This window comes from Ambystoma mexicanum, chromosome 1p (assembly GCF_040938575.1).
Source record: "Ambystoma mexicanum isolate Mex_15411 chromosome 1p, UKY_AmexF1_1, whole genome shotgun sequence".
NCBI lineage: Eukaryota > Metazoa > Chordata > Amphibia > Caudata > Ambystomatidae > Ambystoma > Ambystoma mexicanum.
The window spans coordinates 42971549-42987604 of record NC_090921.1 but is presented as its reverse complement, the minus strand read 5'-3'; the positions used below and the strand labels follow the sequence as shown (position 1 = coordinate 42987604).

Genomic DNA, 16056 nt, shown 5'->3' with positions numbered 1-16056 from the left:
ATGCCTTGGAGTGGTCACGTGACTCCCTCAATGGTGCAGTTGTGTGTGTGTGTGCATGGACCCTGCCGTTGCACCTCGTCTCTTTAGCTGTGGCATTGCCGGATGGTGTCATGAATTATGTCTTTAGTCCATATCTTCTTCCGTCTGAGAGGGGAAGAGAAAGGGTGTGTTAGTCAACAGCACAGCTGCAGCCTGTATGAGGGTAGGCGCCTGCGGAGGAGGGAAGATGTGATGCGAGGTGGATGTAGTGGCCTAAAGATGACTTGCCTAACAGAACATAGTCCTTCTATCAACCTTGCCACATCTGTCTTGACATCCAACTGTTCTTCAGGAGGTCTGCATGCATCATGCCATGGTCCTAGAAATCGTTCTGAGTAGGCGATGAAGCATAGATGTGCATCACATAAGACTATATATCGAGGCTAGTGTAGCCTTTCTGGTTGTAAAAGGTAAATGCCTGCTGACAGTTTTTGTGTAGGCCAGGTGGGGGCCATCAGTGGCACCGATAACCATGGAGAACCTTGCAGTGTCGTAGCAGGCTTGTGGGAGTAGTGTGGAAATATCATGACACTTGTGGCTGGAGCACCACTTCTCTTAACACTTGCAAACGGTTGCATAGGATAGGCCCAGGATGTCTCATTACCCGTCAAAGCGAGCCTGTAGCATAGTAGCATAGAGCAGTGAGGTGTTTCAGCTATTCCGGCCTAATAGGCAGTGTTCTTCCTTTGGTTGTGATGTAGTCCCCTATCACGTTGAGGAGGCTCTGTATATGGACCTTCATGAAGCGCTATCTTTGTATGCACCTGTGGTTGATCTAGTAGCCAATGTAGTGTCCGGTGCATATGGAACCTTCTTTGTCCGCCTGCGTGACTGCCTCCCACCGTAGAAGGGCCTTCCCAAGCTGGAGCGTCGCGGCTTCAGTGTTTATATAGATAGGTAGCATGGTGGCATTTACTGCCCAGCAGGTGGGGTGGTGGAGTGTAGCTTGTTGTTGTAATGGTTTGTATGGGCCGCGATTGGTTCATGTGTGTGGAGCCACGTTTCTGAGGTGTTCCTTTCTCATGTGAATGAGGTGCGAGTTTTCCTGATACCTGATGTGCATTGCATTGTCTTTCACATGTGGGGGTGGGACAGGGGCAACCTTTTGGTATCCCCCATGGATCTACGATTATATCAGTGTTTTTCCTGTGTGTTCTGCCAATATACTTGTGTCCGTCTGAGAGCTGCATTGTTATCTCGATATGCCAATCTATATTCGTGTATTAGTGCTTTCATAGGATTCCTTTTTAAATAAAACACTGGTACTGATCATTTGTGTTGCCCCTAGGCCCAACAGAATAAGGATTGTGGTGCCCTCCAACCCCCCGTCCCCATGGAAACACTACCATCGACCAACGAGGTTTCTCACACTGTGCAACACTGTTAATTATCATCAAATATAAAGCTCTTAAAACATTTGAAAAAGTAATAAAAATGAATCAACTAAAAACAAAATGTTGCATCAAGTAGCGCTTCCAGGATTCACACTCAGATCCATAGTCACAGAGTTGTCTTATCTACATTCAAAAAAGTGTAAGTTCTATAGTTTAATGTTGCAATGATACAATATGATTCCGTTCATGGTGCAGCACATAATACAATACATAGAAATACAAGTTTTCCAGAAAATATATTTTGTGCAAGAACTTAGATGCTTAAAGTTTGGTATGTTGCATTGTGTTTGTTAGATTTTAAGTCTGTGCTCTGGTTTCATGTGTTTGCTTTAGTCTCTAGAATGTCATTTGAGGCAAAGGGGGACATGGAGTCCCTTGGGGTCAGGTAGGGTGCTTGTGGATAACAGGGAAGAATGCACAATTGTACACTTGGTCCATTACTCTATGGGGGTGTCTAATGGCATACAATAACACTTGATTCCTCTGCTTCTTCAACAGAAAACGAGGCCATTTCTGAACCCACAAGTCTTGCCCCCTTCTGTGGCAACACTGTTCCAGTGTCCAGAGTACGAGAAACGCTTCGGTCCGGGGCGGGATCTGTGCACGCATTAGTGCATCCACCTTGCAGAGAAGCCAGGCAAATGCAAGGAGTGTGGCAAGAAATGTAACTGCTCATCACATCTAACATATCACCATCAAACCCACACAGGGGAAAGGCCTTTCCAGTGTACGTTGTACCAGAAAAGATTCTTTTACAGCTCACACATGAGAAGGCATCAGAGAAGCCCTACTGCTGAGAAAGTGTACCAATGTAGGAAGTGTGAGGAAACATTAGTTCAAAGCGCACATCTAAGAAGCCACCAGATGATTCCTATTGGCCATAGGCGCTATGAGTGCACAGAGTGCGGTAAGGCATTCCGGCAGGCGTCCCATCTGATGGATCACTATAGAACCCACACTGGGGAGAGACCATACCAGTGTATGGAGTGCAACAAAAGATACACTCACAGCGCACATCTAAGAAGCCACCAGATGATTCCTATTGGCCATAGGCCCTATGAGTGCACAGAGTGCGGTAAGGCATTCCGGCAGGCGTCCCATCTGATGGATCACCATAGAACCCACACTGGGGAGAGACCATACCAGTGTATGGAGTGCCACAAAAGATACACTCACAGCGCACATCTAAGAAGCCACCAGATGATTCCTATTGGCCATAGGCCCTATGAGTGCACAGAGTGCGGTAAGGCATTCCGGCAGGCGTCCCATCTGATGGATCACCATAGAACCCACACTGGGGAGAGACCATACCAGTGTATGGAGTGCCACAAAAGATACACTCACAGCGCACATCTAAGAAGCCACCAGATGATTCCTATTGTTCATAGGCCCTATGAGTGCACAGAGTGCGGTAAGGCATTCCGGCAGGCGTCCCATCTGATGGATCACCATAGAACCCACACTGGGGAGAGACCATATCAGTGTATGGAGTGCAACAAAAGATACACTCACAGCGCACATCTAAGAAGCCACCAGATGATTCATATTGGCCATAGGCCCTATGAGTGCACAGAGTGCGGTAAGGCATTCCGGCAGGCGTCCCATCTGATGGATCACCATAGAACCCACACTGGGGAGAGACCATACCAGTGTATGGAGTGCAACAAAAGATACACTCACAGCGCACATCTAAGAAGCCACCAGATGATTCATATTGGTCATAGGCCCTATGAGTGCACAGAGTGCGGTAAGGCATTCCGGCAGGCGTCCCATCTGATGGATCACCATAGAACCCACACTGGGGAGAGACCATACCAGTGTATGGAGTGCAACAAAAGATACACTCACAGCGCACATCTAAGAAGCCATCAGATGATTCCTATTGGCCATAGGCCCTATGAGTACACAGAGTGCGGTAAGGCATTCCGGCAGGCGTCCCATCTGATGGATCACCATAGAACCCACACTGGGGAGAGACCATACCAGTGTATGGAGTGCAACAAAAGATACACTCACAGCGCACATCTAAGAAGCCACCAGATGATTCCTATTGGTCATAGGCGCTATGAGTGCACAGAGTGCGGTAAGGCATTCCGGCAGGCGTCCCATCTGATGGATCACCATAGAACCCACACTGGGGAGAGACCATACCAGTGTAGGGAGTGCAACAAAAGATACACTCACAGCGCACATCTAAGAAGACACCAGATGATTCCTATTGGCCATAGGCCCTATGAGTGCACAGAGTGCGGTAAGGCATTCCGGCAGGCGTCCCATCTGATGGATCACCATAGAACCCACACTGGGGAGAGACCATACCAGTGTATGGAGTGCAACAAAAGATACACTCACAGCGCACATCTAAGAAGCCACCAGATGATTCCTATTGGTCATAGGCCCTATGAGTGCACAGAGTGCGGTAAGGCATTCCGGCAGGCGTCCCATCTGATGGATCACCATAGAACCCACACTGGGGAGAGACCATACCAGTGTATGGAGTGCAACAAAAGATACGCTCACAGCGCATATCTAAGAAGCCACCAGATGATTCATATTGGCCATAGGCCCTATGAGTGCACAGAGTGCGGTAAGGCATTCCGGCAGGCGTCCCATCTGATGGATCACTATAGAACCCACACTGGGGAGAGACCATACCAGTGTATGGAGTGCCACAAAAGATACACTCACAGCGCACATCTAAGAAGCCACCAGATGATTCCTATTGGTCATAGGCCCTATGAGTGCACAGAGTGCGGTAAGGCATTCCGGCAGGCGTCCCATCTGATGGATCACCATAGAACCCACACTGGGGAGAGACCATACCAGTGTATGGAGTGCCACAAAAGATACACTCACAGCGCACATCTAAGAAGCCACCAGATGATTCATATTGGCCATAGGCCCTATGAGTGCACAGAGTGCGGTAAGGCATTCCGGCAGGCGTCCCATCTGATGGATCACCATAGAACCCACACTGGGGAGAGACCATACCAGTGTATGGAGTGCAACAAAAGATACACTCACAGCGCACATCTAAGAAGCCACCAGATGATTCCTATTGGCTATAGGCCCTATGAGTGCACAGAGTGCGGTAAGGCATTCCGGCAGGCGTCCCATCTGATGGATCACCATAGAACCCACACTGGGGAGAGACCATATCAGTGTATGGAGTGCAACAAAAGATACACTCACAGCGCACATCTAATAAGCCATCAGATGATTCCTATTGGTCATAGGCCCTATGAGTGCACAGAGTGCGGTAAGGCATTCCGGCAGGCGTCCCATCTGATGGATCACCATAGAAACCACACTGGGGAGAGACCATACCAGTGTATGGAGTGCAACAAAAGATACACTCACAGCGCACATCTAATAAGCCATCAGATGATTCCTATTGGTCATAGGCCCTATGAGTGCACAGAGTGCGGTAAGGCATTCCGGCAGGCGTCCCATCTGATGGATCACCATAGAACCCACACTGGGGAGAGACCATACCAGTGTATGGAGTGCAACAAAAGATACACTCACAGCGTATATCTAAGAAGCCACCAGATGATTCATATTGGCCATAGGCCCTATGAGTGCACAGAGTGCGGTAAGGCATTCAGGCAGGCGTCCCATCTGATGGATCACCATAGAACCCACACTGGGGAGAGACCATACCAGTGTATGGAGTGCCACAAAAGATACACTCACAGCGCACATCTAAGAAGCCACCAGATGATTCCTATTGGTCATAGGCCCTATGAGTGCACAGAGTGCGGTAAGGCATTCCGGCAGGCGTCCCATCTGATGGATCACCATAGAACCCACACTGGGGAGAGACTATACCAGTGTATGGAGTGCAACAAAAGATACGCTCACAGCGTATATCTAAGAAGCCACCAGATGATTCATATTGGCCATAGGCCCTATGAGTGCACAGAGTGCGGTAAGGCATTCCGGCAGGCGTCCCATCTGATGGATCACTATAGAACCCACACTGGGGAGAGACCATACCAGTGTATGGAGTGCCACAAAAGATACACTCACAGCGCACATCTAAGAAGCCACCAGATGATTCCTATTGGTCATAGGCCCTATGAGTGCACAGAGTGCGGTAAGGCATTCCGGCAGGCGTCCCATCTGATGGATCACCATAGAGCCCACACTGGGGAGAGACCATACCAGTGTATGGAGTGCCACAAAAGATACACTCACAGCGCACATCTAAGAAGCCACCAGATGATTCATATTGGCCATAGGCCCTATGAGTGCACAGAGTGCGGTAAGGCATTCCGGCAGGCGTCCCATCTGATGGATCACCATAGAACCCACACTGGGGAGAGACCATACCAGTGTATGGAGTGCAACAAAAGATACACTCACAGCGCACATCTAAGAAGCCATCAGATGATTCCTATTGGTCATAGGCCCTATGAGTGCACAGAGTGTGGTAAGGCATTCCGGCAGGCGTCCCATCTGATGGATCACCATAGAACCCACACTGGGGAGAGACCATACCAGTGTATGGAGTGCCACAAAAGATACACTCACAGCGCACATCTAAGAAGCCACCAGATGATTCATATTGGCCATAGGCCCTATGAGTGCACAGAGTGCGGTAAGGCATTCCGGCAGGCGTCCCATCTGATGGATCACCATAGAACCCACACTGGGGAGAGACCATACCAGTGTATGGAGTGCAACAAAAGATACGCTCACAGCGTACATCTAAGAAGCCACCAGATGATTCATATTGGCCATAGGCCCTATGAGTGCACAGAGTGCGGTAAGGCATTCCGGCAGGCGTCCCATCTGATGGATCACTATAGAACCCACACTGGGGAGAGACCATACCAGTGTATGGAGTGCAACAAAAGATACACTCACAGCGCACATCTAAGAAGCCACCAGATGATTCCTATTGGTCATAGGCCCTATGAGTGCACAGAGTGCGGTAAGGCATTCCGGCAGGCGTCCCATCTGATGGATCACCATAGAACCCACACTGGGGAGAGACCATACCAGTGTATTGAGTGCAACAAAAGATACACTCACAGCGCACATCTAAGAAGCCATCAGATGATTCCTATTGGTCATAGGCCCTATGAGTGCACAGAGTGCGGTAAGGCATTCCGGCAGGCGTCCCATCTGATGGATCACCATAGAACCCACACTGGGGAGAGACCATACCAGTGTATGGAGTGCCACAAAAGATACACTCACAGCGCACATCTAAGAAGCCACCAGATGATTCATATTGGCCATAGGCCCTATGAGTGCACAGAGTGCGGTAAGGCATTCCGGCAGGCGTCCCATCTGATGGATCACCATAGAACCCACACTGGGGAGAGACCATATCAGTGTATGGAGTGCAACAAAAGATACACTCACAGCGTACATCTAAGAAGCCACCAGATGATTCATATTGGCCATAGGCCCTATGAGTGCACAGAGTGCGGTAAGGCATTCCGGCAGGCGTCCCATCTGATGGATCACCATAGAACCCACACTGGGGAGAGACCATACCAGTGTATGGAGTGCAACAAAAGATACACTCACAGCGCACATCTAAGAAGCCACCAGATGATTCATATTGGCCATAGGCCCTATGAGTGCACAGAGTGCGGTAAGGCATTCAGGCAGGCGTCCCATCTGATGGATCACCATAGAACCCACACTGGGGAGAGACCATACCAGTGTAGGGAGTGCAACAAAAGATACACTCACAGCGCACATCTAAGAAGACACCAGATGATTCATATTGGGCATAGGCCCTATGAGTGCACAGAGTGCGGTAAGGCATTCCGGCAGGCGTCCCATCTGATGGATCACCATAGAACCCACACTGGGGAGAGACCATACCAGTGTATGGAGTGCAACAAAAGATACACTCACAGCGCACATCTAAGAAGCCACCAGATGATTCCTATTGGTCATAGGCCCTATGAGTGCACAGAGTGCGGTAAGGCATTCCGGCAGGCGTCCCATCTGATGGATCACCATAGAACCCACACTGGGGAGAGACCATACCAGTGTATGGAGTGCAACAAAAGATACACTCACAGCGCACATCTAAGAAGCCATCAGATGATTCATATTGGCCATAGGCCCTATGAGTGCACAGAGTGCGGTAAGGCATTCCGGCAGGCGTCCCATCTGATGGATCACCATAGAACCCACACTGGGGAGAGACCATACCAGTGTATGGAGTGCAACAAAAGATACGCTCACAGCGCACATCTAAGAAGCCATCAGATGATTCCTATTGGTCATAGGCCCTATGAGTGCACAGAGTGCGGTAAGGCATTCCGGCAGGCGTCCCATCTGATGGATCACCATAGAACCCACACTGGGGAGAGACCATACCAGTGTAGGGAGTGCAACAAAAGATACACTCACAGCGCACATCTAAGAAGACACCAGATGATTCCTATTGGCCATAGGCCCTATGAGTGCACAGAGTGCGGTAAGGCATTCCGGCAGGCGTCCCATCTGATGGATCACCATAGAACCCACACTGGGGAGAGACCATACCAGTGTATGGAGTGCAACAAAAGATACACTCACAGCGCACATCTAAGAAGCCATCAGATGATTCCTATTGGTCATAGGCCCTATGAGTGCACAGAGTGCGGTAAGGCATTCCGGCAGGCGTCCCATCTGATGGATCACCATAGAACCCACACTGGGGAGAGACCATACCAGTGTATGGAGTGCCACAAAAGATACACTCACAGCGCACATCTAAGAAGCCACCAGATGATTCTTATTGGCCATAGGCCCTATGAGTGCACAGAGTGCGGTAAGGCATTCAGGCAGGCGTCCCATCTGATGGATCACCATAGAACCCACACTGGGGAGAGACCATACCAGTGTAGGGAGTGCAACAAAAGATACACTCACAGCGCACATCTAAGAAGACACCAGATGATTCATATTGGGCATAGGCCCTATGAGTGCACAGAGTGCGGTAAGGCATTCCGGCAGGCGTCCCATCTGATGGATCACCATAGAACCCACACTGGGGAGAGACCATACCAGTGTATGGAGTGCAACAAAAGATACGCTCACAGCGTACATCTAAGAAGCCACCAGATGATTCATATTGGCCATAGGCCCTATGAGTGCACAGAGTGCGGTAAGGCATTCCGGCAGGCGTCCCATCTGATGGATCACTATAGAACCCACACTGGGGAGAGACCATACCAGTGTATGGAGTGCAACAAAAGATACACTCACAGCGCACATCTAAGAAGCCACCAGATGATTCCTATTGGTCATAGGCCCTATGAGTGCACAGAGTGCGGTAAGGCATTCCGGCAGGCGTCCCATCTGATGGATCACCATAGAACCCACACTGGGGAGAGACCATACCAGTGTATTGAGTGCAACAAAAGATACACTCACAGCGCACATCTAAGAAGCCATCAGATGATTCCTATTGGTCATAGGCCCTATGAGTGCACAGAGTGCGGTAAGGCATTCCGGCACGCGTCCCATCTGATGGATCACCATAGAACCCACACTGGGGAGAGACCATACCAGTGTATGGAGTGCCACAAAAGATACACTCACAGCGCACATCTAAGAAGACACCAGATGATTCCTATTGGCTATAGGCCCTATGAGTGCACAGAGTGCGGTAAGGCATTCCGGCAGGCGTCCCATCTGATGGATCACCATAGAACCCACACTGGGGAGAGACCATACCAGTGTATGGAGTGCCACAAAAGATACACTCACAGCGCACATCTAAGAAGACACCAGATGATTCCTATTGGCTATAGGCCCTATGAGTGCACAGAGTGCGGTAAGGCATTCCGGCAGGCGTCCCATCTGATGGATCACCATAGAACCCACACTGGGGAGAGACCATACCAGTGTATGGAGTGCAACAAAAGATACACTCACAGCGCACATCTAAGAAGCCACCAGATGATTCATATTGGCCATAGGCCCTATGAGTGCACAGAGTGCGGTAAGGCATTCCGGCAGGCGTCCCATCTGATGGATCACCATAGAACCCACACTGGGGAGAGACCATACCAGTGTAGGGAGTGCAACAAAAGATACACTCACAGCGCACATCTAAGAAGACACCAGATGATTCATATTGGGCATAGGCCCTATGAGTGCACAGAGTGCGGTAAGGCATTCCGGCAGGCGTCCCATCTGATGGATCACCATAGAACCCACACTGGGGAGAGACCATACCAGTGTATGGAGTGCAACAAAAGATACACTCACAGCGCACATCTAAGAAGCCATCAGATGATTCCTATTGGTCATAGGCCCTATGAGTGCACAGAGTGCGGTAAGGCATTCCGGCAGGCGTCCCATCTGATGGATCACCATAGAACCCACACTGGGGAGAGACCATACCAGTGTATGGAGTGCAACAAAAGATACACTCACAGCGCACATCTAAGAAGCCACCAGATGATTCATATTGGCCATAGGCCCTATGAGTGCACAGAGTGCGGTAAGGCATTCCGGCAGGCGTCCCATCTGATGGATCACCATAGAACCCACACTGGGGAGAGACCATACCAGTGTATGGAGTGCAACAAAAGATACACTCACAGCGCACATCTAAGAAGCCATCAGATGATTCCTATTGGCCATAGGCCCTATGAGTACACAGAGTGCGGTAAGGCATTCCGGCGGGCATCCCATCTGATGGATCACTATAGAACCCACACTGGGGAGAGACCATACCAGTGTATGGAGTGCAACAAAAGATACACTCACAGCGCATATCTAAGAAGCCATCAGATGATTCATATTGGCCATAGGCCCTATGAGTGCACAGAGTGCGGTAAGGCATTCCGGCAGGCGTCCCATCTGATGGATCACCATAGAACCCACACTGGGGAGAGACCATACCAGTGTATGGAGTGCAACAAAAGATACACTCACAGCGCATATCTAAGAAGCCATCAGATGATTCATATTGGCCATAGGCCCTATGAGTGCACAGAGTGCGGTAAGGCATTCCAGCAGGCGTCCCATCTGATGGATCACCATAGAACCCCCACTGGGGAGAGACCATACCAGTGTATGGAGTGCAACAAAAGATACGCTCACAGCGCACATCTAAGAAGCCATCAAATGATTCATATTGGCCATAGGCCCTATGAGTGCACAGAGTGCGGTAAGGCATTCCGGCAGGCGTCCCATCTGATGGATCACCATAGAACCCACACTGGGGAGAGACCATATCAGTGTATGGAGTGCAACAAAAGATACACTCACAGCGCACATCTAAGAAGCCACCAGATGATTCATATTGGCCATAGGCCCTATGAGTGCACAGAGTGCGGTAAGGCATTCCGGCAGGCGTCCCATCTGATGGATCACCATAGAACCCACACTGGGGAGAGACCATACCAGTGTATGGAGTGCAACAAAAGATACACTCACAGCGCACATCTAAGAAGCCACCAGATGATTCCTATTGGCTATAGGCCCTATGAGTGCACAGAGTGCGGTAAGGCATTCCGGCAGGCGTCCCATCTGATGGATCACCATAGAACCCACACTGGGGAGAGACCATATCAGTGTATGGAGTGCAACAAAAGATACACTCACAGCGTACATCTAAGAAGCCACCAGATGATTCATATTGGCCATAGGCCCTATGAGTGCACAGAGTGCGGTAAGGCATTCCGGCAGGCGTCCCATCTGATGGATCACCATAGAACCCCCACTGGGGAGAGACCATACCAGTGTATGGAGTGCCACAAAAGATACACTCACAGCGCACATCTAAGAAGCCACCAGATGATTCCTATTGGCTATAGGCCCTATGAGTGCACAGAGTGCGGTAAGGCATTCCGGCAGGCGTCCCATCTGATGGATCACCATAGAACCCCCACTGGGGAGAGACCATACCAGTGTATGGAGTGCAACAAAAGATACACTCACAGCGCACATCTAAGAAGACATAAGAGGATCCATACATGCGAAGAGTTCAGACCTGAGGCAGCATCAGCAATCCCACACAGGGGAGAAAATGGCCCAGAGGGAGAGACCGTACCAGTGCATGGAATGCCACAAACGCTTTATTCATAAAGTAAATCTTTTGACCCATCAGACAATCCATACAGGGGGGAAACCATACCACTGTGCAGAATGTGGCAAATCCTTTCGCCGTGCATCCCATTTGATGGATCATGAGAGAACCCACACAGGAGAGAGACCCTATCAGTGTAAGGAGTGTGAGAAGAGCTTTACTGACAGCTCAGGTCTATGCCATCATCAGCGCATCCATCATGGAAAGACGTCCTATGCATGCATGGACTGTGGTATGCACTTCAATCAGGCATCACTCCTGAGACAACATCAGTGATTACACATGGCAGAGAGACAACACCTGTGAGTGTGGGAAAAGCTTCCCTCGGATGTCAGCACTGGCCAGGCATCAAATGAGCCATACGGGGGAGAAACCGTACAAATGCACAGAATGTAGTCAGTCCTTTTGCTGTGCTTCCCATATGACTGACCATCAGAGAACCCACACAGGAGAGAGACCGTACCAGTGTAAGGAGTGTGAGAAAACATTTACTGTAAGCTCAGGTCTGTACCTGCATAAGGGGACCCATACTAGCGGGAAGCTGTATGGGTGTAAAGAATGTGGAAAGCACTTCAGACAGACATCACACCTGAGGCGACATGAGAAATCCCACAAAGGGGAGAGGCCATATAAGTGTACGGAGTGTGAGAAAGCATTCACTCCAAGGTCAGATCTGTGAACGCACCAGATGATCCATACTGGGGAGAAGCCATTCAAGTGCATGCTATGTTGTAAGACCTTTAGGCAGAACTCTAGCCTGAGGCAACATCAGAGATGCCACTCTGGGGGGAAACAATACAAGTGTACTGAATGCGAGAAAAGCTTCACCCAAAACTCACATTTTAAAAGGCATCAGAGAAGCCATACTAATGAGAAACACTATCAGTGTACAGAGTGTGAGAAAAGTTTCACTGAGCGATCTGATCTGGTATTGCATCGGATCCATTCTGGGGAGAAACCCTACAAGTGCATGGAATGCTGTAAGCACTTCAGACGAGTTTCACACCTGAGGAATCACCAGAGATTGCACACAGGGGTGAAACTATCCCAGTGTACGTAGTGCAAGAAAAGCTTTGTTCTTAACTGTTATCTGAGATGGCACCCAAATATAAGGCTCAGGTCAACTTCTTTGTTAACACTGCTACCTCAAACGAACTCATAATCATGACATGGGGGCCTTTATAGGAGAGAGGCAGTCCTTCATAAATACCAATGTTATGTAGCTCCCAAAGAGAACGCACTTAACAAAGGTTATACAACCGCCTTTCTTTTCCTACACTAGCCTAGTGCCTTAGAGTCAGAACCTGGTCTCAATAAAGCCTCACCTAGTTGGATGCACCTATTCTCAACAGCTGAGATATAAGGTAGGACAAGATATTGTGGGTCTTACTACCTTTCACGGTCCCCATAGTGAGTGTTCCAACACACATCATTTGCCACATTAGAAGATCCAAGTTGAAAGATACTGAGAGCCGTCTCCATCATCAGACGTGGGCTCCGAGGTATGGGTGAATTTCCTAGAACATGTAAGGAAAAAGAAGAAACGCAAGGGATCCTCACAATAAATATATTGAAGAATGGAATAGAAATCAATAGTGTGATGGTCTTGGTAAAGTACAAACTATTAATAATGTTTGCAGTGTCCTTGTTTTTCAGAAATGAAGGCATGAATAATCATGTAGACAAGCATTGATAGTTAAAGACGACGGATTAACCGAGGGTGTCCAGGAAGTTGAGATGTGCGCAATGCATAACAAATGACTGGAATCCCCAATCACTGCAACTATTGGGACAACCTTACAGCTCTTAAAGTTCTCCAATGGGGGGAAAAATGGAAACACTGAGATGGCGATACAGGCAGACAGTCAATGGAGTTGTGTAAAACCAGTAACATTGTTGTTCAGATCACTTCCCAGGGATTAATCAGTCGCCTGCATGGAATAAAATGAGATGGATTCAGACACTCTGCATGTGTTAACGTTTATAACATTGAGTGCGGTACTATGGGACATTGGGGCAGACACACCTCAAGGGCACGGCCGCGTGCCTTTGTTAATGGCGTGCATACTACCTACCCTGAAGGCCAACAAGATCTCATCTTCGGCACGTGCAGGGCCTAAGAGTATTGTTTGCACTGAAGGTTCAGTTTGCACTAAACTGAAGGTTCATTGAAGCAGAACATTAGCCTAACACAAAGTAAACCAACAAAGAGAGAGATACTTCAGTGTTAAATCTGAGAACAGTGCTGGTAGTAGCATGGATGGATGGTTCCATCTATACACTGCATTTGAGAACTCTACCTGTACTGGGGATGTAGAAGGCACTGCACTGGCAGTGGTCTGAATACAGGAGAAGCTGCAGGAGGTGAAATGTTACAAGAGATCTCATGTCTAGCTATAGATCACACTGCTTCAGGAGCTAACTCCACTTACAGATATACCAGAAAACATGCGCATATTGGAAAATAACAAAGTAGAACATTTATTAAAATGGGTTTATTGTTGATATTCACTGTGCATAGTATTTGTTATTGTGTTCAACGTTGAAGATTGCTTTTTCTGTTGAGAGGTGGAGGTGGGTGTGAGGAAGATCCCCGACCCCCGCCTCTGGACACTGGCTGTTGAAGTTGTATTAAAGGCAGTAGGGAAACTCTTTTTCTTCTAAGAAGACAGTCTGCAATAAGGTGTATTATATCATGAATAGTTTTGTTCAAGTTCAGTAATAATATTCTTATTTTTGGGGGGCTGAAATATTTTGTTTACAATATTTGATGTCTATTTCTTGTGTTGGTGTTGCATCACAATATTTATTTTTACCTCAATATTTCTGCTCACAAAATGATCATGAAATTGAATAATAACTCCATTCTAGTTCTCAAGCTATTATAGGGTATCACCCAACTCAGAGATAGTACACCTGGGAGGAGTCAAGCGATTGCTAAGACTGTGAACTCGAGGAGCAGCCGACACCCGGCTGCTATAGAATCATGTGTACCCCATACGTGTCCTCTGCATGCCTTCTTCATACTACCAGAACATGTATCCCTTGAGCCCTCATTCCTGAATCAAGTTATCAGACGTGGTGTCATTGAAATAAAGAATGCCCTTCTTACCCAATCATACCAAAATCACAAAAGTAGAAAACATCAAAGGACCATTCCAAACAATTCTGGTTCAGCCCTTCTCGGTGTGCTGTTTCTGACCTGAAACAACAGTGTCCTCTGTAACACACATTCTCACAGTATATCACTGTTACAGGACTTGCTTACTATTAGCTTTAATGGGCAAGTTCCTGGGTTTGATCAACGTTTGCAGTTGTGGGATGATATAATGTAATGTTAGTACTTTATTTCAATTACATATGTGGACCCAGAAAGGAGGGCTCAAGATAGGTTTAAATTCTTGATCTCTGTGAATTAAGCCTTCGCATTGAGTCCCACCCGTCAAATGTAAATGTACTGTTGCACTGGCTGCCCTTTTCACTGTTTCCCTATCTGGGTCCCCGGGTCATGTGAGCACCAGTACCGTGCCCTAATGCAGGGTATTTCTGCGCTCTCTAGAGACTCATGATGAATATGTGTTACAGTATTTTAGGTTACTGGAGTGCACAGCAAATGGATGGTGTATACCCTATGATCGTGGCTGTGATTTTGTTCCAACACTATCGAGGTCTCTGCACAAACTAAGGCCACACAAAAGGCAGCATTGGAGAGGCGACCATCTTGTGTTATTTCTCGGGTTCCCCACTGGCTCATAAGTAATTTCTCATGCAGATGTGACCCTTGTCATCAGCAATTAGGCACTGATGCCATTCGGATTTGCCAAGCTGCTGTTATGGGCGTTGGAGGGTGCCAGCCTGCTGTTCTATAGCGGAAAGAGACACAGAGGCAGGGTCATTGATGGTATCGACTGCTGGCGCGCGGGCATCTGTGCGCGCCTTTTTTTTACCCAGTGGCATGTCTACCGCGTATCACTGTACATGTGACTTCTCGCAAGACCAGGCAGGGCTTAAGTCACAACAGCTATGGTGACCCGGTGCTCCCCTGCTGACCGACCATGTCATTATTCATGTGCAATGTATGTCGAGCTGTGGGCTTGAACATGGGGGTGAACGGATACGAGATAACAATGTTGAATCCGCCCACTTGGTCTGTTCTGGAGCTCCAGACATCACACTGCTGACGCCTGAAGCCCCCATCGAGTGTTTACACTAAGAGCAAGGTAAATAAATGATTGATGTTACCGGAGACCACCATGAGGCACCATGGAATGAGCAGTCGTTGATGTTACCGGAGACCACCACGTGGCACGAGGGAAGGAGTGGTCATTGATGTTACCGGAGACCACCACGTAGCACCAGGGAATGAGCAGTCATTGATGTTACCGGAGACCACCACGTGGCATCAGGGAAGGAGCAGTCATTGATGTTAACAGAGACCACCACGTGGCACCAGGGAATGAGCAGTCATTGATGTTACCGGAGACCACCACGTAACACCAGGGAATGAGCAGTCATTGATGTTACCGGAGACCACCACGTAGCACCAGGGAATGAGCAGTCATT

At 48.5% G+C, this 16056-nt stretch overlaps 1 protein-coding gene across 1 annotated transcript; it reads left to right on the top strand.

Annotated features, from left to right (window-relative positions):
- The first annotated feature begins 2801 nt into the window (after positions 1 to 2801).
- Positions 2802 to 11492, top strand: LOC138582520 (uncharacterized). Its single transcript, XM_069653913.1, has 5 exons — positions 2802 to 3254; positions 3339 to 3418; positions 3494 to 7618; positions 7694 to 8962; positions 9038 to 11492. Exons 1-5 carry the CDS (start codon positions 2802 to 2804, stop codon positions 11490 to 11492), a joined length of 8382 nt encoding a protein of 2793 aa, XP_069510014.1.
- Positions 11493 to 16056: the final 4564 nt, after the last annotated feature.